General features: G+C 46.5%; 1 protein-coding gene across 1 annotated transcript in view; it reads left to right on the plus strand.

The window, feature by feature from the left end:
• Nucleotides 1-21,701: 21,701 nt before the first annotated feature.
• TXNDC5 (thioredoxin domain containing 5) overlaps nucleotides 21,702-27,780 on the plus strand; it is a 31,623-nt gene continuing 25,544 nt past the window's right edge. Inside the window, exons 1-2 of the mRNA XM_057494034.1 lie at nucleotides 21,702-22,012; nucleotides 26,102-26,251. Coding sequence (XP_057350017.1) covers nucleotides 21,756-22,012; nucleotides 26,102-26,251 — 407 coding nt within the window. The 5' untranslated portion in view covers nucleotides 21,702-21,755. The remainder of the gene's footprint in view (nucleotides 22,013-26,101; nucleotides 26,252-27,780) is intronic.

The following is a 27,780-nucleotide window of genomic DNA, read 5'->3' on the forward strand; positions in this document are numbered from 1 at the left end:
ACAACTCTTTATAAAGCACACTGAATTAGGTAAACAGTAGGTCTCCCTTTAAAATTACCAGTGTGGAAACTACCTGTCCCTTCCTGTCCCCCTTTTCCCTGAGAGAAAGCTAACACAGTTCAATGAGAAATGAAACATTATTTTTAATTTGCTCTGTTGTATAGGAAAGTGATGATATATTCTGAAAACAAGCAAAAGATTGCAAGGGATTACTCATGATTATGGAAATATCTAACTCAAATATCCTATGCCATTTCATTTATTCTAAAATAAAGATGACTAAAATGAGAGCCAATTCCCTAGGAACAGTATGGCTAACACCACTCTTCCACTGTTTTTGTGAAGGTAGGACAAGTGCCTTACTAGCTCTTGCCAGATAATGTGTCCTACTTAAAGCAGCCACCAGATCTAGTTAATAAGTACTCAATTCTTTTTAACAGACTGAAGCTCACAGCAGTTTAGTAAAATTAACTCTCATCTCTCATGATGACCCTTTGTTCCTGAGAGCTTTCTCCATTTTACTCAAGGATATCACACTTGAAGATTTGTTTGCTTCAGAATATGTTTAGAAAACTTCTTCCTTGAAAGGAAAAGGCTTTCTGTATTACTGAACAGATGTGTTTCTGGAATGGAAAGGCATAGACTATAAGCCATAGAAGACATCCACAGAACGAGAACAATACTTATTCCTTCTTCTTAGAATTCAGTTTAAAGACAAAAAGAGTTTTAAGTAATGAGCATTTATTTATAAATTACTTGTAACATTTTAAAAACTGAAAAGGAACAGAAATAGAGCTATACTATTTTTTAAATTAATATTTTGTCAGTTATAGGAATTTAATAGAAGAAGTAACATTTGTTTTTTTCTTTGAATATAGGTCTATGATTCTTCATTATTCTGAAATCCCAAAAGCTTTGAAAACAAATTATTTTAAAAATGTTCTCAGCAAGTTTGTTTGATAGTAAAACATAACCGGAACTGATGTTAGGTTAGTCTTTATTTATTCTTTTGCTTATAATATTTGTAAATGTACACACTGATAATGTGCTACATAACACATAATACGTGAACTATTTTAACTTTTGAAAATCTGAAAAATTCTGATATATCTTCACTCCAAAGATTTCATACAACTGGTATACCTGATTATGCATATCAAGTCCATGAATCAAACTATTAATACTCTAGTGGCTCTTTCTAGATATTCAGCCAGATATTCATAATTCAGCAGACTTTTATTGAATGGGTACTTTGAGGGGAATATCGAGATTAATGAGAGGTGATTGCTGTACCCCAGGGAATTCTCATTATAATGGAAATGCACTTCCACTTAAATTTAATATAAATTATGTCTAAACTAATGCTGTAACAGGACTATAATAAGAAAACAAAGATAGATGAAAGCCCAAGATTCCCCTAGGGAGGAGGGGAGGTCTAGACTGGGGACCCAGAGAGAAAAGACTCTCTCAAGTCCTGATATTTTAAATCATTTTTCTTTCCAAGTAACACTTTGTCTGACATCCTCTCCCTGAACTCTAAGAAGCCCCATGGAACCAGTATTCCCAAACATTCCTCTGGGTTATGAGACACACTGAAATGTGTAAGAACCGGAATGGGACCCAGTCGTTTAGAATTGTGGTGAGTCCTCCTAGCCAGAGGTGGCGCTGTTGCAGTGTGGCCATCTCATCCATATACAGGGTTCAGGAATTCCAGCTGTCCTGGGAAGGTAATGCTAATGCCTTACCTTTTTGGTGGTCAATATTGAAACACATGGGTTGTTAAGCCACCAAAAGAGGAGTGGGTAGTGAAGAAAGAGACTGATGATTAAATCATAGTAAAACCAATTTTCTCACTTAATCGTAAATGCACTAGACAAGCCCTGAGAGTCAGCAAATCAGAGACATGGGGATTTTTTCCCCAAAGCCTCATTTGTGTCAAGGGTGCCTTGTGGTTTGGGTGCACTTATTCCTTTGAAATTTCCCCTTTTTCCTTTATTCCTATTTTTCTGATTACCAGTATAGATGGTTCCATAAAATGGACATAATCCCATATCGAGAATGACGGTGATGCTAGAGCTCCAGGTTATGTACAGAAGGTGTGTGTCATTTAGTGGAAAAGAATTGAGCATAAAAAAGTGTCCAGCATCCCCTCCAACACACAAGAGCAGCTGCAGAATCAGGTAGGAAACACTCTTTCTGACCCAGAACTTCAGTCTGTGTATGGCATGTGTGAGCTCCGGTAGCCTAACTGAAAAACCGCAGTAATGAGCAGGACAGGGAAACTGTGTGAGGACTAAAGCACAAGAGCGCGTGTATGGACTCGTTGCAACTCTGGAGCCCCAAGCTGTGAAGGCTCTAATGAGAAAGAGCTCTGAAACTCCCACACAGAGGGAACTGTTGAGCGTGGCTCTGGTGGAAGCTAATGGCTCGTTGTCATGGTCATAGTGTCATTGTACGGCAATTGCCAAACCTGAAAAAAAAAAAAGACGAAGAGGAAAATCTTTATGAAAATATTTCCTCTCAAAAACACACAAAATTTGTCAATTTAGTTGGAATTGTATTTCTTCTAGTGTATGCCACCTTCTGGGCTGTCAGACTCATAAGATTTGTGAGTGGCAAGATGATGTCATCTGTATTTAGCTGCCTGTGTGTAATTTCCACTCCCAGCGCTGCTCAAAGGTTGCAATTACTGCAGCAAATGGATGTGAGCTTCCAGATGAAAGCCTCACTTCTCTCTTCCATTGAGATCACAATGCTCTTCTCTTTTGCAGGATGGCAGTTGTGCTGTCACCAACATTACATCATGCTATCTCCCTTGAAATGGCCTCGTTGAAGCGTGTGAGCACAGCTGTGAAAACAAAACATATTTTACTGTGAACTTTGTAAATCCCCAAGGCACGTATTAATTAGCTTGCTTTTTAAAAGTCGAATCAAGAATGTAATGTCAGAGGCGTGGCTGCCATCAGTGAGTCAAGGACAAGATTCAGGAGCCCAGAAGGCACCAAGAGATCAGGCTGGGTGCACTGGCTGCTGGAGCTCCTGTCGTGGCTTTGCTGGTACCTGAAAGCATGGCTTCCCCTGCAGTGTGCAGAAGTGTGCCTCTAGATAGCCCAGGGAGAACGTGCCTATCACCTGGTGCTAACAAAATGGGAATTGAGTGAATGTTTCATATTCTAGAGACAACATTTACCGTGCTGCTCTAGAGATCTGAAAGGCTGAGTGCCTTTTAAACCTAGTGATCCCAAATCTGGAGAAGCATCCACAAATAAATAGAACGAATGTACATTGGCCAGATATTGTCACCTAGCAGCACAAAGCAACACCATTCTTGGTGTTGGAAATAAGCCTCAGCTGACAAGATGTTACATGGGTGGACGGGAGATTAGCAATGACTGAATGTGAATCAAAATGTGACCCAAAGGGAGGTTCACTTCCTTTCCTCCACAAATGGCAAAAACTATCTTACTCACAGAAAATGCCTACATCGTGGTTACCAGCAGTGACTTCAACCACCCTTTCTGTAAAAGGTGGCCCTCCTGAGAACCCTGGGGCACACGCCTGGACAGTCGCAGGTGGGTGGGTGGGAGCAGCATGGGCTGCAGGGTGTCCTCTTCACAGAGAGCTGGGGCTGTCACTGGGGCTGCCTTTGCACTTTGCTTGTTCTCTTGCTCATGCAGCTCATCTTTTGCTGCATTAAAAGCGTGCAGAGGGGAAAATAAGGAAGCTCACTTTCATGTCCAAGAAGAGGCGCCTCCCTCAGAGAGCTGAGTGTGGACAGACAGAAGACATCCCGTCAGCCATCGTCTGTTTGCGGATGGAAGGTAATTCCGTCTTCCCGTACTCCACAGAAGGATAGTCTCACCAAGTGAGGAAGACGTGGATGGTGGTGTACTTTGCAGGGGCAGCAGTAAGAAAGCATCACAGGCAGGGTGGCTTAAACAAATTCAGATTTGTCTGAAATTTATATTCTGAAAGCTCTGGAGTCTAGAAATCCAAGATCAAGATGTCTGCAGGTTTGGTCCCTCTGAGGCCTCCTTGGCTTACAGCTGCCATGTCCTCCCTGTGTCCTCACGTGGCCATCCCTCTGTGTGTCTGTCCTGATCTCCTTTTCTTATAAGGGCACCCAGTCCTGTTAGATGAGGGCCCATTCGTGTGACCACATTTAACTTAATTACCTCTTTAAGGTTCACATGAAGTTAAATACAGTCACATTCTGAGGTACCGGGGGATTAGGACTTATCACATGAGTTTGGGGGGGGCGCACAATTCAGCCGATGCCTCACAGCACCCTCAGAGTGTGTGCCTCACCAGCTAAGCTCAGGCACACTTACAGGCCTGCAGCGGGATAGCTGGGAAGGACCACTCAAGAACCTCAAAGACTGGACCATTTGGACTTGGCTTTAGAGATGTAGTGTGTAATTCTATGGAAAGTCCTCTTCTGTACTTAAAAAACAGCTTGTACTGTCTTACACAAGGGACAAAGTGTAGAGCGGCTGTGGAAACTTTTTTCTAGGGAAAGAGTGGCTCTCTTCCTTCATTGGTCTTCCAAAAGAAGTTTCCAGGGTGTAGAGCATTTCTTAAAATCCATATGAGGTCCTCATTATTGTGTCTGTTTTGCAGACAAAAACACTTGCCAGGAAGTCTTTGGCAGAGACAACCCTGTAACTCAGAAATTCCAGCCTCCCCAGGCCTCGGTGACACAGATGGAGGCAGTTACCACTGCCCAGATGAACTGCCTGACTGCACGTAGCAAACACAACACACCTAAGAATGCCCCGAGTTTCTTCCTTTGATAGGAAAGAGAGGATGCTGCTGTGTGTCTGGGGACTTGGCTGGAACAACAGGAATAATGCCATTCTGTTCATGAAAAATGCGAAGAGATTTCCAATGGAGCAGAAAAGTTATAGTTACATCACTGGGGTTTGCCCATCATTAAATGCATTTGGTTTATTTTATATTATGTCTGACCTACGTGTATGAGGCCATAGATTCTTCCATGTTTAGTAAAACACTGAACAAGGAGGCACAACTGACTAAATACTACATATTCAGGACCTAATATTAGTGTTGGTAAAAATACCCATGGCTTTGCAGTTCTCCCACTGTTCCTAAGCATGAGGACTGAGGACCTGATTCTGTCGCTGTAATGCAGTCAGTGTTTAAAGTGTCTTAGACTTTGGTCTGGGGACATATAATTTTACTAAAAATTTAGAAGGAGAAGTAGATGAAAATGAAACGACTCAAAAATTAATTTCCTTGCCTTATGTGCCAAAAATTTTGATGCACACAAAGGAAATTTGGATATGCTCATTAAATGAGATAGAGATACTGAATTGAGGCATCATTCTATGGGCGAGGAATTAAACTTATGCCTTTTTGGGCTCTTGAATGTATTGGTTCTGAGAAGTTGTGGTGTTTTTCGTTTGTTTGTTTTTCTCAGATGGGTGTTATTTATTCTTAATTGGTATACATATATTTTTAATCTACTGTTCATAAATAAGATTTAACAGGGGCTGAGGAGTCTTCAGGTGGAGAGTGAGGGCATTAGCTTTCACCAGAACTTCTCAACTCAAAGCAAACAAATTCATGAATAGATTCTCTTTAATCATGAAGGCAGTATCTAATTTAGAGTCTATTTAATCTGCAATGGAAAAAGAAATTGAACGTTCTAATTTTTCAAGTTTACAATTTGCTGTTTAGGAAAGGTCATGTTCTTTAAAAGCAAAGGAGGGGGAATATGTGCTGTAATAAGTGCTATAATCATTGCACCTAAGATAATTTGTTCTCATTTAAAAAAAATTCTGGGACTGCTGTGAGCAGAATGTTCATATTCCCCCAGATTTCATTTGGCGAAATCCTACCCCGCAGTGTGATGGTGTTAGGAGGACGAGGGCCTTTGAGGGTGATTAGGTCATGAGGGTGGAGTCCTCCAGAATGGGATCAGTGCCCCAGGAAAAGAGACCCTAGAGAGGTCCCTTTGCCCCTCTGCCACGTGAGGACACAGAGGGGAGACCACCGTCTGTGAGCCAGGAAATGGGATCTCATCAGCAGACACCAGATCTGCCAGCACTTTGATTTTGGACTTTCCAGACTCTAGAACTGGGAGAAATCAATTTCTGTTGTTTATAAGCCACCCAGTCTATGGTTTCTGTCATAGTAGCCCAAATGGACTAAGACAGAGACTTTCAGGGGAACAGACTTGGCTTTTGGACACAACTTATTTCTAAACACTCACCCCCCACCAATTCCTAAATAAATAATCTAAGAAATATAAATTGGGAAAGGTGTCCATTGACACAGAAAGCTTAGGAAGCAAATCATCAAAATGGCAGAAGAAGACCCATTGCTGAAGGTACAGCATAGCCTCCTGGGAAGTAGATGTGTAAAGTCATGGCCCCCATGGAGCCTCTGGTCTTGGAGGGCTGAGTTCTGAAGAAAAGGATGGGTGGGCTGGGAAGCTAACTGGGAAGGACTCTGTGAGGTTGTCTAGGCATGTGGAGAGCTGGGATCCCCGGTTAACAGTGTCAGTGCAGGACTCAGTGATCCGAGCTGCAGTAATTAGTGAGAACTGTCATTTCTAGCTCTGGAGAGGAAGTCCTGAAAGTGTAAAGGTGACTGTAATTGTGATAAGCCACCTGGTGAAGCTGGGCTGGAGACCAAGGAACAAGGACCACTTCCCTGAACAAGAGGCTGCTGAACCACTACCTGGTGGGAGCAGCATCCTGGATGGTGGCCAATCTTTGTTGACACAATAACTGCCAATAAGAAAAACTGTGCTGAAGATATAGATATTCGTGTGCCACATAGGAGGCCTAGCCATCCTCCTGGTGCCAGGCACACTGGCTTCACTCTAGCTAGAGGAGAAATTAGAGACCAGTCTTCCTATTCAGCTTAGGCTGTGGCTCAAATGCTCTCTCTGCTACCCTCGGCCTGATCACTGGATCAGCAACAGTCAGTAAGCAAGAACAAAACTTAAATGGTGTCTCTGAAAAGACTTTTTATCATGAAATCCTACCAATAAGGTTCGAGAGAGTGTCTATTTCTGAAAAATATTTGTGGCAAAAAAACAATTCAGACAGGATCTGCTCTTTAGTCTCAATAACATTAAAAAAATGCTCTCCATAAATTTAGATGAACTATAAAATGACATGACCGTGGACAATTATATTAAGATGTAAGAAGAACCACAGAGAGAAATAAATGAGGTGATGAGGAAATGTTTTAGAACTAAGCAGTTAGTATCAGTTTCAAAATTCATTAGAAGTAGTAAAGAGCAGAATCAACCCTGCCAAAAATTGAGTGATACAGAAGACAGGCTAGGGAGAAAAGTTTATACATATATACACATGCCATAATACAAAAAATAACTCTCAAAAAAAAGAATATGGGGGATTTCATTCATGGTCATACAGTGGAGATCCAATATGTGGGTAACTGTATTTCTGAAGAAGAAACCAGAACAAATGGGTGAAAAGCAATATTCAGATACATACAAAACTTCCTAGAGACCTAAATCTGCCAATTAAACAGCCCACTGGTACCAGGCAAAATGTAGAGATTTAAACACTTAACATATACTGGTGAGAGTTGTGAAATTTATGGAAAATTAAGAACTCTATTAATGCCCTGAAAGAAGGTTATATTGAAAGTAGGAAATGCAAATGGATCTCACAATTTCTTTTTTAAAAATAATATAGATGCTAAAATCAGGGATGCAGTCAATGTCAAGAGTTTTGAGGGAGAAATTTTGTGACTCCCAACTCCTTACGTAGCCAAACTTTCACCTGCCGAGAACAGAAAAAGATTTTCAGAGATTCAAGGGCCCATAAATATACAATCCATGTGTTCTTCATGGGGGGATGAATTCTCAGAGAAGTGACTTCTTGCTACCCAAAGTGTGGTCCACAGTCCCGCAGCAACCTGTCATCTGGGACCGTGCTGGGAATGCAGACTCTTTCTTCGGGCCCCACCTCGGACCTACCGAATCAGAATCTACCTTTTAACAAGATCTCCATGTAATGTATATGCACATTAAAGAAATATCTGCTCTAGTAAACCAAGTAATTAATTGAAATGTAGACTCCAAACAGTGAAGTCACAATGAGGACTGAAGTGAACATTTAAATTAAGTCCATAGACTCAAATCTTAATAGATGTATATTAAAAATCTACATATACATTTATATAATGCAAAATAATAACCTGAAAATAAATGTCTGACCTCTTACTTAAATAAAGAAGAAGAAGAGTAGGTGAGAGGAAATAAAAGGAATTTGTTGAGTCATATGGTTCAAAGACATTCAATAGAATTTTTAATTTTGAGATGTTTTATTCTTGGAATTGGTAGACAAGTATGTATATAATCAAATATATTCTTGAAACTCTTAAAGACAAATGATACCCAAATTATAAATTAGCTGAATAATAAATCATCTGAGAGAGGAAAAAGTCACATAATAAAAAAGAAAAACAAGAAAGAATTGAAGAATGAATCAGGATACATTCTTTATGAAAATAAATGTGAATGGGATAAACCCCTCTAATTCAAAGAAGTAGGCATATTTTTGTCCATGAAAATAAGCTTTACTGCTTATCTTCAATTCAAAAATAGAAAGTACAAAGCAGACACAAAAACTGTGCTGAGCTCCTATTATACCCAAATAATAATTATAAATGTTCTGAAGATCATCTTTTCAGAAAACAAATCAATTCAGGTTTTACAAATGGGACCATACTATGCATGCATTTTTAAACCTATTCATTAACTATGGTATGTCCAGGTGTTTTGTTGTTACAGTTATTTGTCTTATTTGATATTTTCATGCTTAGTTTTCCATGGATGTATGGTTTGATGTATTTCATTTATTTTGAAAAAATTCACTTTAAATACTTTTTCTGCACATTAACTCTCTTTTCCTCTGGGATACTAATTACCCATTCTTCTTTCATTTGGTGTCATTACATAGCTCTTGAATGCTCTGTTATGCTTTATTTTTCTTTTTTTTTTCTCTTCATGTTTCAGTTTAGGTAGTTTCTATTAACCTGTCTTCAGGGTTATTGATTCTCTTCTTAGTTCTCTCAAGGCTACTGAAGAGGCTATTGAAGGCATATTTTCAACTAAGTTACCATGGCTTTCTTCCCCCTCGTGAAGTCCATTTGACTTTCTCTTATAGTTCCCATCTCTCTGCTGAAATATCCCATCTCTTTATGCATGCTGTACATTTTTCCCCCTAGAGTATCTACTATATGAATTATAGTTATTTAAAATTCCTAGTCTGATAGTTCTTATACATGTGTTACCTCTGAATCTGGTTGTGTTGATTGCTTTGTCACTTGCCTTTGGTGGTGGTAGTTGTTTTTCATCTTCTTTTGTGTGTACCTTGTAATTTGTGATGGAATGTTGGACATGTATAGAACAATCGACTATAAATAGCATTTATATCTGTGAATGGGCACGCCTCTTCTATTAGACCACTAGTGTTGGGAGTTGAGTAAATATACTCAGTTGAGATGAGTTTGAGTTATGTTGTTTTTATGGTTACCTTCAGTGCACCACTGGCTTCATTTCCTATAGCGTCACCTTGTGTTTATGGTTGGCACTGGGGTTCCAGTGGGGTTCCTGCTTTACCCTAATTTTTCAGTCTTGCCCGTGTGTCTGTGCCAAAGAGGAGGAGATCTCCCTTCATTGTTCTTGCTCCCTCCCCAGAAGTGGGCTGTTCTTGATGTTGGTGTTTGCTAGCCTGGTGGAGGGAGGGGCAGTTCCCTATTGTTCTGGTCCAGCTTCAGTTACAGGCTGCTCCTGTCTGCCTGGGTCTTAGGGGTGGGGCTTCTCCATGATCCTACTCCTCTTCCCCATAACGGCAAAACTTGTATGGTGAGTCTTGTATGAGATAGTTTCTCTGCCCCTCTCCCAGAAGTAGGAGATCTTATTGGTAGATGATCCTGGACCCAGAATTGTTTCTTGCTCCTTTTCCAGGGGTAGAGGATGTTGCTTTTTTTTTTACCTTTCCCAGAAGCCTCAGTTTTTCAGTGTCCCTGAAAACTAAAACTTTTTTAAAAATAGGGGATTAAGTTCCAATCAGAGATTTGAGCCTTTCTGAATTGGAACCACTCCCGTTTCCCAGGTATACACCACCAGAGGAGGTTCTCTTGGTCTCCTGCTCTACTCTAGTCTTTTCTGTGAACATCCAACAGACGTCCACCACGTACAGGATCCTTTGTGTAAGTGCAAACTCCCTTTTTGTCTGTGTACTCAGTTCTGTACTCTCAGGCTAGCCCACACTTGGCTTTTGGCAATTCACTTTAAAACCTGTCTGAATCCTCTTAGCCACAGGTATGGTCCCAGCATCTCTACTTTCTGTGCTCTGCCATGGATGAGGCAGTGCTTATGTCCCATCTTTCTTTGGAGGGGTTAACTTTCCTTGGATTTAATATTGCTTGTTTGCCCTATGACCTCAGCTCTCTGGTAGGTTCATGAAAAGTTACAGTGCTGTAGTTTATCTGGATTTTTTTTTCTGCTTGTAGGATAAGGAAATTCTTTTTTCCTGCTTTCTACATCCTAGGTGGAACCAGGTATGGTTTGAAATGCTTTACATGTAAAAACTCAGTGTTTACTTACAACAAATTTATGGTAGACACTGGCATAATCCCCATTTAATAGATGAAGAAACTTAAGGACAGAAAATTTTAATTACCTGAAGTCATATAGCCAGAAGACCTAGAGCTGAAATTCAAACCTAAGTTGTCTGATGCAGACGCTACACCATTAACCACTAAAATGTACTGCCATGCACATTGTGAATGATCTGACTATACTTTTTTTATTTTTACCCAGTCTTCTCCAAAGGAATATTGGGTTGTTTCCAATTTTTTGCTCTTATAAACAATGGTGCTGCAATGTTGTATCTCAAAGATAAGGTCTCAACCTATTACTGGGTCAAGGGGTATACTTATATAAATTTAAAATACCTATTGCTAAATTACAACTAAGAAGAGTTCTTTAAAATTAAATTTAAATGTTTTTCAACTACAAAATTATAAAAGTGATATGAAGACATGCTTACTGCAAAAAGTTCAGATGACACATATGTTATATATATGTACATGTATGTATATTGCATATGTATTAGTTATATATGTGTGCATACAGTTGGCCCTTGAGCAACATGAGTTTGAACTGCACAGGTCTATTTATATAGAGATTTTTTTTCAATAACTATATTGGAAATTTTTTGGAGATTTGCAACAATTTGAAAAAACATTTTCTTTTCTCTAGCTTACTTTATTGTAATAATACTATATAATACATATAACATACAAAATATGTGTTAATTGACTCTATGTTATTGGGGAGGCTTCCAGTCAACAGTAAGCTATTAGCAGTTAAGTTTTTATGGCATCAAAAGTTATCCATGGATTTTCAACTTTGTGGGGGTTGGTGCCCTGTGTTGCTCAAGGGTTACCTGTGTGTGTGTGTGTGTGTGTGTGTGTGTGTATATGTCACACACACACACACAAACACACATGGCCGACTTCAGTCCCATTCCTTTCCTTGTACCAACCACTACTGCAGTTTGGTTGAATAGCACATGGAATTTTGAAAAGCAGAGAGAGCATTTCATGCAGAAAGCATAGCATGAGCAACATTTGGCAGGTGCAGTTAGGAAACCAGCTTGTCTGGAGCAGAGCAATACAATGCAAGGGACGGGTCTGCAAAAGTAGAGGGGGCTATTGACGCCAGGCAGAGGCTTGTGAAGTGATGTGACAGGAAACAGAACTGGTCTTTATGGTGGGGCAAAGAGTTACATGATAAACCTGTTGTCTCAAGATGATCCTGACAAAACAGTTGTACATTGTTTGGATAAGAACACATGGAATCAGTAGTAACAGTCAAGATACCAGGGAGATAATCCAGGCAGGAGTTAGGGAAGACCTGAGCTAAACAGGGGTAGTAGAACAAGAGGAGAAGGTGTGGAATACGACTCCTCAATAGACTAACTGCCAGGTGACCTACTGGAAATTATTATCATACCAAAGGTGTAATGAGCTTGTGTATTGTGTGTATACACGGCTGAGTATTACAACTTCTTAAGATACTTGTTCTTTTAATTTATCCAGTTTATGTTCCATAGTCAAGTGCTGTCATTTCTCCCCCACATACACTCTCACTGTTCCCTTTCTCTGCCTTTGCTATCTCATTTGATTAAATCATAAGCTGAGCTAACTCCAACTCCTTGTCCACCCAGTGTCTGCACCACACAGTGGAACACACCTGGAGCAAATCCAGGCATGTCACAGTGACTTCAGGTGGGTCCTCAAGGCTGCTAGGCAATCATTCCAAACTGCCCAGTCCATCATCTTCTCATTCTTTTCTAGCCCTCTAAAATTCTGCAATAGAATATATATACATAGACACACACACACGCAGGGCCCACTCCAATCCCACTCTTCTCCTTGTACCAACCACTACCGCAGCCTAGCTTGTATAGCACGTGGAATTTTGAAAATCAAAAGGCATGTCATGCAGGAAGCATAGCATGAGCAACCTTATTTCAGAATTTCTCTTCCCTCCCCCCAGTCTCCGATTCTCCCTCCCCCGTCTTCATTCTCAGTTCATGATACTGCTTCTTCCCATCACAATGACAAGACAGAAGCGACCAGAAAAGCACCGATGCAAGCTCCCGCCGCCAACCTGGGGCAGTCTGCTGTTTGGAGGAGCAGTGGACGAGGAGGAACAGGAAAACGAGGCTGATGAGGAGAGAGCAGGACAGTAGGAGGACAACGTGCTGACTGCTGCCCTGGAGGCCGAGAGAAGAAATGTTTCAAAGAAGAGGGAACACCAGTGGACATCTCCCCACCAGGCCTGCCCTTCTCTCTTACAGATGACTGTCCGTGCTCCTTGGGCCGGCCGACCTCTCCTCCTAGGCACCGTGTGACGCCCACCCCAGCCCCTCATGGACCCTGCTCCAGAAATTCTCCCTTCTCTCTCTGGCAGCGTCAATGTTTCCTTCTTTTCTGGATCATGCTCATCAGCCTAGAAATGTGTTGATTTTTCTTTGATGTTGAAAAAACAAAAAAAGGCCACAGTCTCTCCTCTGATGGCCATCATGTTCCTTTACCTTTCTTTACAAGAGTTCTTGAATATTGTTTATACTCCTTATCCCTGATTCTGCTCTTCCCACACCTGTGGAAGCCCCTCCCTGCTGCCCCCTCTCTGCACTGACTGCCATGATCAAGGGCATGGGGACCTACGTATTGCTACCTCCAGAGGTGTCACTGAGCCTCACACCTGACCTAGCAATAGGATGACCTGTGAGTGTGTTATCCAAACTGGGGTGCATTTGAGAGTGACTGGGGTGCTGGTAATGGGCAAATCAAGTCCATAGGAGTAAACTGGGATTGTCCAGGATGAACCAGGACATATTAGCAGATCTGAAACATCTGCTCCTTCCTTCTTCTTTGAAATGTTTCTCCTCCAGGCCAGCAGTTAGCAGGTCGTCCTCCTAGTGTCCTGCTCTCTCCTTGTCAGCCTCTTTTTCCTGTTCTCCTCATCCACCGCTCTCCCAAACAGTGGGCTGCCCAGGGCTCTGCCCTTGAACCTCTGCTCTTCCCTACACTCACTTCAGTGGTGATTCATCCTCTCTCAAGGCTTTTGATACGACCCAAAGACTCTCAAATTTATACCCTACTATGACTCCCCAGAACTCGAATTTCCAACTGCCTACTCTACATTACCTGCAGACATCTCCAATTTAATAAGCTTAATATTGAGTGACTAGTTCCCCCTGAACCTCTTTCCCATCCAAGCGAATGATATCTAGGTCCTCCCAGTTGCTCTGGCCAAAAACCTGGAAGTCATCCTGAACTCCTTTCTTTTTCTCACAGCCTGCATCTGCTCAACCAGCAAATCCTGTTGGCAGTTACATCAAAACGGATCCAGAATCTGACCACTTCTCCTCACCCTAATGCCTCTGCCCGCTGTAGGTCGCCAGCATCTGCAGCTGGGATTACTGTAATAGCTCCCCAGCTGGCCGCCTGCTGCCCTTGCGCCCTTGGCATTCTCAGTACAGCTCTCACAGTGATGTTGTTGAAAAGAAGTCAGGGCACATCATGTTCCTGCTGAAAACCCGCCGATGACTTCCCTTCTCATTCGTAGACACCAGCGTTCTCACTCTGGACCACCTGGCTCTGTGCCTCTCTGCCCGCCTGTTCTAATAACCCTCCATCCATCCTGCTCTGAATCCTTTGCAGTTGCTGGACCCTCCATCAAGATTCTGTTCCTTCAAACAGTCACATCTGCTGCTCCCTCAGTTCTAGCACCTTTACTCAAAAACCACCTCCCCAGTGGACCCTGCTTAAAATTTCAGTCCCACTGGAACCCTGGCACTTCACGTCCCCTTACTGGCCTACGTTTTCTTGGCATTTGCCACAGACTAACAGTATACATCTTTATCTTCTTACTGGCTATCTCTCTAGCTAGAATTGAAGTTGCATTGTGGCAGGTTTTTTAGTTTATCTTAGTTGTTGTTGAATCCCAAGTACCTTGAACTGTGCCTGGCATGAACTAGACACTGACACATATTTGAGTGAATTTCCTTGCAGCCAAGTATGTGAAATGGTGGAGGAGACGTTGCAGCTAGAGCAAGTAACTGAGCCCAGACATTTATCTTGTCATGGGAAATATTTTCTAACCTTGATAAGACTTTTCACAAAGCGTTCTTTAAAGCATCAGTGATGCAAGATATATCAGAAATAAGAAAGGGTCTGGGATCAAATAAGTTTGGGAAACACTGTATGATACCCGTAGGAATTCACATGGTACACTCTCATATTAAAATCTCTGAGAAGTCCTTTGGTAAATAAGCTTGGATCTTTTTTGTTCTTTTCCCCTCCCCATGTCATCTGGCCATTCTTTTAGACTGCTCAGCTTCTTGGAACACCTTCCCTGTGTTTGTACACTTCCCACCTCACATCCCCAGGTGGGAATAGAGTGCAGACCACTCAGCCCTAATGCTGTGAGACTTCCAATAGAAGCCACCTGTGAAAAGCAGGTGTCAGGCAAAATCCCTGCCTGCCAGGGTGGAGGTGGTAGACGTCATACCCTGTGTCCTTTACCAGAGGGGAGACAAAGTTTGTACCCAGAGTGGGAGTCATGGCAGCTCCCCACAGCAGTGTGGCAGTAATAATTTGGGCATTGTTCCTGGATGTTCTTTCTCTCTCAAAACCCAGTATTCTGCAAACATGTTTGAGTCAGAATACTTTTCTTAAGAAAACCCCTATTAACTTCCAGGGAACACCAGTATCCTTCGGTGGTCTGCTCCAGGTGGTGCTCTAAGGCCCTGTGATACCCTCTCCAGGGACACCGGGGCAGAGATCCTAACTGCGTCATCTAATCATGCTCTCAACTCTGGGAGCCGGGCCAGTGCATCAAGACAGTTTCAAAACCCCAGCTGAGTACAGTATGCAGCCAGAGTTGCGAGTCACTAGGTTAGGTCAACCATTTTCCTATTTGGATTCTGAATTTGGAATAGTGTTCTGGGATTCAGGCAGCCATCAGAAGCTGGACTGAGCAGCATGAGAGAAGTATGAGCCCGTACTCACACGGAGCACTGCAGACCACAGCCGAGGCCAGCAGGACCAGCCAGTACAGCCAAGAGAAGAGGGGAACTGCGGAGTGAGTGGCCTTCATCCTCGGAGGGAAGACCGCTGCCCCGTGCGCAAACCTGGTGCTGACGGACAGGCTCGCATATCAGCCTGTTGGCCCTGCACAGCATTCCGAGGGAGAATGGCGGCAGAGCCTCATAACAGCATCCACCAAATGAGGGGCTGCGAGAATGATGGGAGTGGGAAGGGGCAGAGACACCAGGCTGAGCAGGTCTAAATGAGCCACAGTGGAGAGCTAGAGCCGGACAGCCACAGACTTGGGGAAACAGCACAGTTCGTTCAGCCGAGTGGGCACAGTCCATTCAACAGAGGAACTTTAAAAATTTTTTCCCTGGCATGTATCCCCCATGGATTTTGAAAGATTTATCTCCCAAACAACAGAATCTATTATGTTAAGAGTGTGTTCTTCTGTGTTTATTGCTTAGAGCGAGGTGGGCAGTTTTGCCCAGGGAGGTTATGTGCATCGTGAGTAAATACCAAATTTCCACTGACCATTTAAATCACTTAAAATAGCTTTATTCTCCAAGTGACTCCAGGCTGGGTAACCACTTCAGTCTCTCCCTTTAGACTTCCACTGACAAGATCAATCCTCTAACTTTGTCCTCTTTCTTAATAATCACATCTGAACATTATAAAAGCCCGAGAAAAACAAGGTTTCTCTTCTTCTTTGGATGCATCTTCTAGAATGTTCTGATCAACACAACAGGATGTAAATGCTTTTAGTACATGCCTAAAAGTAGCATTTTTAGCCCAATAATAACTCAGGCTGCACCTGTTGAAACGGTACAAATGATGGCATTTCGGTTTCTGTACTAACAGAATGTTCTGTGGGTCCTCCTCCCCCAGTGACGTCACCTGGGGGTTCACTTCACTCTCAGGAGAGGAAAAAGGCAAGCTGTGGTTTTTCTAATCAGCAGCAGTTTCTCACATGTCAGTTCTCATCGTGCCCAGCAGGTTGAGGACAGCTTTACCAACGAGAAGCCCTCACACTCTCACACTGCTGGCAGGATGAGGGCACAGCTCTTCGAAGGCTGCGGCTTTAGAGGACAAAGGCAATGTGGTGACCCTGTTTGTTAGTAGTGGTAATGCTGACCTCAGTGCCTACTGTCCAATTTGTTTGGGACAAGGCTGCGATTATGAGGGCTCTTCCTCAAGGAAGCCATCATCTGAGGGTAAACAACTGGGACTTTTCACTCAGTCCTTCATGCATTCATTTGGCAAACATATATTAGGCACCTGCACCAGACATCATATTCATACCCATCACCCCATGGCGTCTGAGGGGAAGCCTGACACTAAACTAAATATTACACAAACAAATAATTACTGGGGAGAAGGGTCAGATATGAGAGCACAGTGGAGCGGGGCTATCCTTGCCAAGGGTCAGAAAAGTTTTCCCTGAGAAAGTCGTATTTACGTCACTGGTGTGAAAATTCACTTTCTCCGTTGGTAGACTCTCTTAAGCTGGAAGTCAGGCTGCTGGGAGGTGGCATCTCAGCAGGGACGCTCCCAGCTGCCAAGACGGGAAGTGGCATGTGCGCTGGTGTGAGGGCTGGGAGTCAGGGAAGGGGTGGCCTGGGCAGCCGGTGGTACACAGGGTTGGGTGGTCATGCGGGAAGGTGGTGCTCTGATGGCCCAGAGAAGAGGAGGGTCATTCCAGGCAGAGGGAGCAGCTTGAGGTATGTCTGGAGAAGAGTAAGTCCTTTAGTCTTAGTGGAACCTGGGAAAGAGGTATGGGTAGAAGGAGGGGCTCCTTCACCAGCTTTTGTTGAGGATGTATTATGTGCCAGGCCTCTGGGTTCTAGGGGGAGAACAGTGAACATGACAGACTAGCTGTCCTCCGTGAGGCTTACTGAGAGAGAAAAGGGCCACTTAACTAACCTAACATATAAATCTACAATGAAATGACATCAAACCAAAAAGGGCTGTGTGGAAGCTGAACTGTGCAGTGACCAGGCACTGGGGGTGTGAGGTGCTGGGTGGGGCGGGGGGAGGCTGCTCTGGAGGGCTGCCTGGGGGGTGGTCCCCAGGAGATGGTGCCGGCAGGAGACCAGACCTGGGAAAAGGCAAGAGGCCCTGCCGGCATGGCCAGTGCACAGGAGGGGCGCTTGGAGAGCACTGAGGACCATCCAGTTAGAATCCGGGAGTGGAAGGCACGGGTGGGATGCAACTGCATCTTCCCAGGCCCTGGAAAGCCAAGGCTAAGAGCTGGGAGTTTATTCAACGAGGACAGGAAGCCAATGAGGACAAAAGCATTATGATTCAGCTCCAGCTGCTGTCTATGATGAGGAGAGCGAGCAACTCGAGGGTGCAAGCAGCACTGAGGAGAGCTGCAAGGAACGGATGAGAAGGCACGTGGCAGGAGTGGAGGAGGAAATCGGTCGGAGGTGTTTGTCAGAAGTGGAAATGAAAATGATGGAGCGTGAGCTCTGGGACAACAACAATATGGAAAAGGGGAAAGGGTGCAGCCTGGAAGCAGACAGGGAACAATAGGGAAGCACCACGAACCCTGGTGAGGAAGTGAAGGAGGAGAGATTGCAGGGATCACAAGTTTGGTTTTGGTGATGCCTGTGACATAAACACATGGTAACACCAAATAGATGATGAGAGCTCAGACCAAGGTCAGCTGTAACAGCAATGCTGGCATCCTCAGCACCCAGATGGTGTCTAAAGCCATGGCTATGCATGAGGTCGCCTCGGGAGTGAGTGTGGAGAGAGGAAAGGGGCTGGAGGCTAGGCCCTGAGACGCCAACACCAGGGGGTTGGGGAGCTTGAGAAGTGCCAGATAGGGTGGGAGGCAATTGGAGAAGCTATGGCCAGTGTCGATCCAGATGCAGCCAGTATGGGCTGGACTGAGGTTGCCAAGAAGCCCAGTGAGATGAGGAGGGCCAGTGTTCCTCCGACTCGTCAACATGGGCATCTTCCGGGACTTGGTGACTGGCAGGGGTGGGAACGAGCAGCATGGGCTGAGGAATGAATGGAAAGTGAAATGCAGGTAATTCTTGGAAGATTTTGCTATGAAGGAAAGGTAAGGGATTGGGATAGCAGCTGGTGGGTACTGAGGTCAAGGGACATTTTTTTTTGTTACGAGATATTAAAGTATGGTTATACATGTGCGGAAATGATCCCATGGGAAGTGTTTGATAATCAGTGTGGGACAGAAGCAGAGCTGAGGCAGCAAGTCCTTCAGCAGATGAGCTGGGATAGTGGGTCTGCTTCCTCTGTTGTAACAAACTGCCACAAATGTGAGGGCTTCAAACCACACATGCTTATCCTCTTACAGTTCTGCAGGTCAGAAGTCCAAAATCAGCTTCCCTGGACTAAAGTCAGATTGTCAGTAGGGCCAATGATTCCTCTGGAGGCTCTAGGGAAGAATCAGTTCCCTTGCTTTTTCCAGCATCTAGAATCGGTTCATTTGTCCCTTCCTCCATCTCCAAGGCCAGCAGTATGGCATCCCCCAATCTCTCTCTGCTCTGGCCACATCTCCCTCTGCCTCTCTCTGATGAGGACGCTAGTGGTTACATTTAGAGCCCACCTAGGTATTGCAGGATCATCTGCTTAATTTGATTACATCTGTACAGTCTCTCCCACCCTGGGAGGTAACTCTCAGAGGCCCCAGAGCTTAGGACCTGGCTATCGGTGGGGCGCTGTGTTTAGCTGGCTGTGGCTGGGCTCCAGAGCACAGCAGAGGACTGGCCTTTGCCAGGAGGGAGGTACTTCCTTCCCCCCTTGTAACCAGAGGTTAGATGGGTAAGGGGCATGAAGGCTGTGTGGACTTTGTGCTACAAACACGAGTTCATGCTTTTGGCTTCAGTGTTTTGAGAGAAGTATAAGGTCCAGCTGAAAGGGATGGAGAGGGGGGTGGAGGTACGGAAGCATGGCATAGAGCGGGAAACCAAAATGCCTCTCAGGCCTTCCAGTGTCACTGTGAGAGAGTGTGACAAGGTGTAAGTATAAGACCGAGAATCCATGAGTTCTGATTGAGTCAGAAGGCAAGGGAAGACAGAGCAGTCTGGCAGGTGGTGAGGAGGCTGTAAGCAGAGGGTGGGATCATGTGTTCAGATGTCATGATGGGAGTGGGGGTGGGGGGAGTGCTGAGCAAGTGAACTGTGAGCACAAGAGGTGTCAGGCACAGTGGGATGCCTTTGATTCGGATTTTGAAGACAGTGCAGTTTCAGGTGATAACAAGTTCGAGGGGTTTCCCTTTGGGAGTCACTGAAAGACAGATAGGTGGGTCATCTACCTGGATGCTGAAGACAGCAGGAATGAAGGCAGGAATGATGGCCAGGAATACTATGGGCCAGGAACCCAATCTTCAATGAAGGGGGGTGGACTGACCCGGAAGAAGTTAGGTGATTGAAGTGGGTGGGTGACGAGAACCAGAAGAGCAGCGGATGCCAGACCTAAGGGCCTCACTTGACCAGGAGCTGGGGGTTTTGCAGCAGGAAGGGAGGCTTGGAAGGAGCAGGGAAGCAAGGAAGCCACCTGTTTTACTTCTTGGCTGTGAGGGAATCAACATGTGGAAGAATAAATAACTAACACTTGAGAGACTCCTATGTCTCTATGTTTGTCTTAAGAAGGAAAGAAGATGCTGTAAGTGTGTGTGTGCTGAATTCTCCATTGGAATTTCCTGATAGCACAGTGGAAGACTTGGGGAAGTAACAGGTTTTGGGGAGCAGTGATGAGAGGCTGGCAAAAACATATTATTGGAGAGGATCCCTGCACTTCTAGTGGTGAGCGCATTTCACAGCGACACAAAGCACATGGAACCGCATCGCAGAGGATTTGAGTGGCAGACGAAGGAATCTGTATTTTACACTGTAGGTGGGGGGCAGGGGAGGGTGTTGAGCAGCAAACTATTATGGTCAGAGGCAGGCTTTAGGAAAATTACTTTTCCAGCCACGTGAACAAGAGAGTCCCTTAGAAAGCTACTGCAGTAGGCCACAATTAAGGACTAATTCGTCTGAATACTGAGAAGGGTGGAAAGGAGTGATAGTCGCAAGAAATGTGGTTGGTTTGAATTTCAGGAGATGAGGGAAGCAGGAGCGAATGGGAGAGGATCCCCAGGTTTCAAGTTTAACTTGTTGACAGGAGAGGTTTTGAAGGGAAATTGACGGCTTGGTATTTGGCAAACCCTGGTTAAAGGTTCAGTAGGGGCTGAACCAAAGGCAGTAATGACAGGTGAATCACTGGGCACTTCTGAGCGACCAGGAGGACCTGCCTGGGGTTTTCCAGATTGAGGCTAATGAAGGACCAAGCAGGATCCCAGGAAACAACCGCGTGATTCTCCCTGATTTAGCTTGAAATCCCCAAGCCAGGGCCTGAACCTTCAGTTTCCAGACGCAGTAAGGCCTGTGTGCAGGTATGAACTCTGAGCTGCCCAAGCCCAGGGGAGACCTTCCCATCATTCCCCAAGGGGTAGTTCAGCCAGGGCTGGGGGGTGGCATTGCCGTTCATGGTTCTAACCCTAATGAACGGCGTGAGACAGGGCACATCACGAGCCAGCCAGTCTTCTGAGGAGGAACTCTGCAGTACTTGTGACAACGAGGCGGCTTGGACCCCCTCTCCCCCCTCACCCCCAAGTTAAGGCAGGGCGGGGAGAACGGGCAAGGGTTTCTTCACACCTCCGGGCTCAGGCCCAAAACCTCAGCTGAGGTCAGGCCTAGAATTTGACTCACTCAGGTGCAAACAAGTCCCACTGTTGCTCAATCGCTTACATTCCGCTGACAGCAGCGCTTCCTTCCTGCGGCCTGAAAGCGTGGGGTCTTCGTGATGCTAAGGTGAACGGAGGCTGCCCGAGCCCTCCGCGGCGGCCCTGCCCGGCCTCCCCGACCCTCCAGTGTTCACCCCCCTCGGGGCGGCGCGGGCACTGCCCGGGTCTGGCAGGCGCAGGACCCCCCGGGGCGCCCCCGGGGCCGTGGGGCAGCGCAGGGGGCCGCCCCGCTCGGCCCCTCCCAGGCCGGCGCTCGGGGTGCCGACTCCGCCCGGGCGGGAGCGCGCGGGCGGGGCGGGGCCGGGAAGGGGCGCGGCCTCTGCGGGGCGGCGCCGAGGGGACCGGCGGCCCTGGCGAGAGCGCGCCCAGCCCCGCCGCGATGCCCGCGCGCCCCGGACGCCTCCTCCCGCCGCTGCCCCGGACGCTGGCCCTGGCCGCGCTGCTGCTCCCGCTGCTGCTGGGCGATGGCGGCGGCGGGCGCCGGGGCGCCTGGGCGCAGGAGCCGGGCGCGGGCGGGCCCCCGGAGGCGGACGGCGGGACCGAGGAAGACCCGCACGCCAAGCACCTGTACACGGCCGACATGTTCACGCACGGGATCCAGAGCGCCGCGCACTTCGTCATGTTCTTCGCGCCCTGGTAACGGCCGCGCGCCCCGCGCAGGGCTCCGGCTGCGGGCACGGCAGGCGGGGGGCGTGGGCTCGGCGGGCTGGGCCGGGGCGCCGGCGGCTGACGTGGCGCCGGGCGGCGCGGGCGGTGCGGGAGGCGCGGTCCCCGAGGGGAGAGCGGGGAAGGGCGGCCTCGGCGCTCCGCATGCCCCTCGGGCGGCCCCGGGGCTGACGGAGGGGCGGGCGCGGTCGTCACCGCCACCGCGCGGCCCTGGCCCCCGGGCTTGCCGCCGGCGGAGGCCGCGGCCTGCAGGGGTGGCGGAGCCGGGTGCCTCGTGGGCGGCCGCCGGGCTCCGGGGCCGGTCCCCTGCTTGAGGGCTTAGCTGAGAACTAGAAACTCACAGAGGTGTGATTGTCCGGTGTGCGTGTGGGGGGGTGGGTGGGGGTGGGTGGGTGTGTGGGTGTGTGTGGGGGTGTGGGGTGTGTGTGGGGGTGTGTGGGTGTGTGTGGGGGTGGGGGTGTGTGTGTGGGGGTGTGTGGGGGGGTGTGTGGGGGGTGTGTGTGGGTGTGGGGGTGTGTGTGTGGGGTGTGGGTGTGGGTGTGGGTGTGTGTGGGGGGTGTGTGGGGGTTGTGTGTGGGGTGTGGGTGTGTGGGTGTGTGGGGGGGTGTGGGTGTGGGGGGGGTGTGGGGGTGTGTGTGGGTGTGTGTGTGGGGGGGGTGTGGGGGTGTGGGTGTGTGTGTGGGGGGTGTGTGGGTGTGTGGGGGTGTGTGTGGGTGTGTGGGGGGGTTGTGGGGGTGTGTGTGGGTGTGTGTGGGTGTGGGGGTGTGTGTGGGGGGGGGGTGTGGGGGTGTGGGGTGTGTGTGTGTGGGGTGTGTGTGTGGGGGTGTGTGGGGGGGTGTGTGTGTGTGGGGTGTGTGTGTGGGGTGTGTGTGGGGGGGTGGGGGGGTGTGTGGGTGTGTGGGGGGTGTGTGTGTGGGTGTGTGTGGGTGTGTGTGGGGGTGGGGGTGTGTGGGTGTGGGGGTGTGTGGGGGTGTGTGGGGGTGTGTGTGGGGGGGGTGTGTGGGTGTGTGTGGGGGGGTGTGGGTGTGTGGGTGTGTGTGGGTGTGTGGGTGTGTGGCCTAGGCAGAAGAGGGTTCCTGTGCTGCCCCGGGAAGCGGAGAGGGGTGCGAATTCTGGGGACCCCTTCGCCTCTTGGAGCGGGTGGGGAGCTGTGTCCTCGAGGGCAGGAGCCATTGTCCCTCAACCCAAGGCTGTTCTGGGGCACCCCCTTCCCTCGGTTCTCTTGGGGCCTGACCATCCAGAAAGTGAGTTGGGAAGGCACCACGTGGAGCAAATGGCATCTCCTGCCTTGGTTCTAGTGGGGGCTTCCGTGGCAACCCCCGAGACCCCTGCCCTGGGAATTGTCCCGCAGGGCACCCTGCATGCGCAGGAGCACAGGCGGTGCTGGCCCCCTACGGCCTAGATGCCCCAGGAAAGGCGGTTTCGTAGGGCAAAAGGGAACACCAGTTTTAGGGCAAAAAGTTTGCAGGCTTACTGCAGGATTTGGCATTCTTCCCACGAGCGGAAGCGGAGGCTCATTGACACGTGGAAAGGGGATGTAGGAAGGAGTAGAGAGAAGATGCCCAAGAAACACGGCCCATTCAGAAAATGTGCTGGCGGAAGTGGGAGGAACTTGTTTCTCTCTCTACCCGTATTCAGGCTATTACTCTATTTCAGTTCATTTGGAGTTAACTGTTTTGGGCAGCTCTGGGTCAGAGCTATCATTTATTAACAGTGTAACTGTGGGATACATCTGTTTCAAGTTACTAAGGACCAACTGACTTGGATTTTTAGAACTACCAGTGGTACAGAAAACACTCTGTAGCATAATCATTCATTATTAATAGTTTCTGTATGAGGAAGTATTCTCAGAGTATTCCAAATCAATACACTATTTAAGCAGAGCCTATTTCAGTGAAATAAATCGATCCATGGGTTTTTTTCTTTGTTTTTTGAAGAAAAACTGACATGTGGACATAGTGAGACCATGCAATGCCAATGACGTTTTAATGTTGTTGTCTGCGGTATTCACCTGAGTGAGGAAGACCAGCAAATCTAGGCACAATTAAGTAAATTCCTTTCTCATTGTATATGGCTTATAAACTTTTAGGTGCATGCTCACAGAAAAATGTAACTTTTAAAGTTTTTATTTGATTTCTTCTACAAAATATTCAAATAGAGATGTGTGAGTTTCTGTGAGGACATTTAAGTTAGACGTTAAGAGCAGATTAGAGCTCAAATAGAAAGTGCTGCTGGCTGCCCTCCAGTCTCTTTCCACTCTGTCCTGGAATATTAGAAGCCCACATGGGATTTGGGAGCACAGGCACCATGTAATGAAAATAATTGATCTGTGTGTTTTTGCTCTAAACTTGATAGATGCAGGGTTGTCCTACTGCTGTATATTTTGTGCCAACATCAGGTCACAGCTTTTGTATGGCCAGTTTGCAGGTCACACTGAATCTGGTGACAGTAAGGTCAAATTGGGGCTGCCTCGTTGGAGGAGCAGGTGACTTTGCTCTATTACCTGGTCACAAACTGCCTTGTAAATGCAGCTGCTGCCACAGGGGTTTGCTACAGCCACAAGGGTCCCAAACGAAAATTGCCGGTTCCATGGCATCTATGAATCTATCATTAGGAAATTGCCAGATACTTAGTACATGCCAAGCATATGCTAGACACCGAGAATACAGTTGTAAAAAGGACAGTGCTTGTCTTGGCCCTTGTACCATATATACTTAAATGTAACACTGGTTTTCCCTCATAGTTATTTTCCAGAAAAGAGAGAATTACACTGTATTATATAGATAATCATCTCCTAAAAAGCAGGAAATCTTTTAGCTGACCAAGAAAGTGCTGCTTACTGAAGACGTATTAGCTTGAAGCAAACTTCTTCAGAGCTACATTTGGATGCTTATTGTTGAGGTCATCCATCAGAAAAGAGGCAGAGAGGTTTTATTGAGAAGTTATTTTGAGGACGAACTCATGGTTATAAGTGTTGGGTGTTCTTGTAAGCAAGCATTTTGAAGATCACTTTAAAAAGCAATACAGTAAGTGATTACATTGTAGACATGATGAATATACACTTACCAGGTGAATGGAAACAAACTCAAAAACCCGTGTGCCATAATGCCATGTGACTGCTTGACCCTTGAAATAAAGTCCAGTGTTGTCTCATCAAAAATCAAATATAACACTTAATTAAAGGTGATGATCAGCTGTCTCAAAAAGCAGATTTAGCAACAGGAGAGATGTTGATGCTGTCAAGAAATGTGAAGGGTGGAAAAAGCAACAATTCTAAGTTAACATTATTTTAAATGATAGGTGATTTTAAAATATTTGTTTATAGTTAAATTCATACAGTGAATATCATAAGTATCCATGTGATTTTATCAAATTTACAAGGTGGGTGGCTGCAAACATTTTTTAAGCTTCTCATTGGAAAAAATGCAAAATTGCTTTAATTTTGAGGTTGCCCTGCATTTGCAGATCCTTGTTATATAGAGGAAGAAACCTGGCTAAATAGGAAAGGAGCATTGGTTGTGAGAAGTCCTTGCTTCAGAAGACAGAGAGCAAGGGAGCTTTCCAGAAGAGGAGGAGAAGAGAGTGGGTACCAAAGAGCCTGGGGAGTCAGGGCTTCCTTGGAGGAAGTGTTACCCAACTAAACCTAAGGGCAATTAGACATTAGCCAGGTGGGTTTAGGGAGGAAGCACCAGAGAGCAGGAACTGATCCTCAGAGCCAACCAAGCTGGACCCTTTCGGGAAACCAAACACGGCAAGATGGCTCCCAGGAAGGCTGCAGACGAAGGGCAGTGTATAGAGGTCAAGTGGGAGGTCAACCAGGGCCAGAGCAAGGATGACCTGGCTCAGTACCTTGCTAAGTTTCAATTTCAGGCTGAGAACAATGCAGTGACTCCGGGGAATGTTAAGCAGGGGAGTGAGGGTCTGTGGTCACTGTGAGCCCTCGGTCCTGCCACAGAGGAAAGGAGGGGTCAGAAAGCCCCACTGTCCTAGGCGAAAGGCTGTGCTCTGGGCCACCCTCTGCCCAGCACTCAGTATGCTGTCCCTTTCACCCCGTTACAGGTGTGGACACTGCCAGCGGCTGCAGCCAACATGGAACGACCTGGGAGACAAGTACAACAGCATGGAAGATGCCAAGGTCTTCGTGGCTAAAGTGGACTGCACGGCTGAGTCGGACGTGTGCTCTGCTCAGGGGGTGCGAGGATACCCCACGTAAGTGCAACGGCACAGCCTCCTGTATAGTTTCAGGTTTTCCACACCTTTGCCAGCTGCGTTTGGCCAAAGAAAGACCAAGTTACACTTTGGGTAACTTCCCTTTCCGTTCTGAGGAGAGAGGAGATGTTAACTTTGAGCAGGCCGTCCCTGTTAGGGAAAGCTTATGTTTAACACTGTGTCTATATTAGATGCCTTTTATACTTTGTTTGGAAAAGGCCTTTAATTATCAGTGTTGGGCTTTCCTGTTTATAAGAAAATGTGTTTGTGAGACAGAAATAGAGGTCCCCACATGGTCCTGTCATGTTCCACGTTCACAAGGAGCATAGACTTTGTCGTCACTTCTAGCTTTTGGTCCTTCTGTGAGTCTGGCGCGTCCTGCCCGGAGTGCTTTCCCATGTGGCGGCACAAGGGCTGTCCCTGTTGGCGAAAGACCAGGCACAGCAGGTCTGAAAAGCACTGCTGCTTACTCCCTGGACAGTTGAAGGAGTTTTTTAGCTTTAAGAAACAGAAATTGAAACCGGCGTAATAAGCCAAAGACAGAATTAATCAGAAGGCTGTGGGGGAAGCTCATATTCAGCTCCAAGGGCTTGGGGGCCTGATTTTGCCATATCAGATGGGAGGAGGCCTGGCTTAGGTGGAACGTTCATTCCAGGATAGTCCTTGTGGCCAGAGAGGCAGGATCTGGTAGGAAGACAGCAGCCCCATTAGGCCACATGGCAAATGTTAGTGATGAGCTGTTCTCCAAAACAGGGAAGATGCTTTTTCCAGAAGGACACGGTTGTGTTTGACCACTGCAACTCCTGAAATATTTGCTCAAATTGATGAGTGAAATAAGTTCTATATAAAATCTGAGCTTATCTTTAAACCTCAGAGGCAGTATGGAAAAGTGGGAGGAACTCTGGCCTAGAACCTAGAAGCTACCATTTAAATCCCAGCTCTGCCTTTTCTTACTGTGCAGCTCTGGCTGCATTATTTAACCTCTGAGTCTAAGCAGGATGCTGACACCCACCACCCCCACCTTAACACTGTTATGTGTAATCAGGTGCATGCACACACCAATCTGAGCACACTTAATACATCGTAAGGTTCCCCCTAACATTTGGAAATTTGGCATTTCTGTAAAGGATTCTGGACCTCTTGGTCTTTGATGACCACTTGCCATTTGATAATCTAAGTGCTGTAATTCAAATCTGCCAAATCAGATCAGCAGAGAAAAAATCTATATGTACCTACCTATAGGCATCACCTCCTATGCTTCATAGCATTTCCTTTGAAATGAACTGCTTGGATGAAGTGCATTGCAAAGAAACGGTCTGTGAGTAGTGAAGTGAGACTATCTGAGGAGACAGATGTTCACCTGTTGAGGCTTTTACTTTGAAAGTGCAGGGGAAAAGAGGTGTTGGCTGTGGTGTCCACTCCTAAGCAGCTGGCTCTGTGTGGCCATGTGGCTGTGTACACCATGAGCCATGCCACAGAGCCTGCATGAGGACTGAAAAGGGCAAGTGTTAGAGGTGTCAGGGAAGGAG

The sequence above is a fragment of the Manis pentadactyla genome, chromosome 16 (assembly GCF_030020395.1).
Source record: "Manis pentadactyla isolate mManPen7 chromosome 16, mManPen7.hap1, whole genome shotgun sequence".
Classification (NCBI taxonomy): Eukaryota; Metazoa; Chordata; class Mammalia; order Pholidota; family Manidae; genus Manis; species Manis pentadactyla.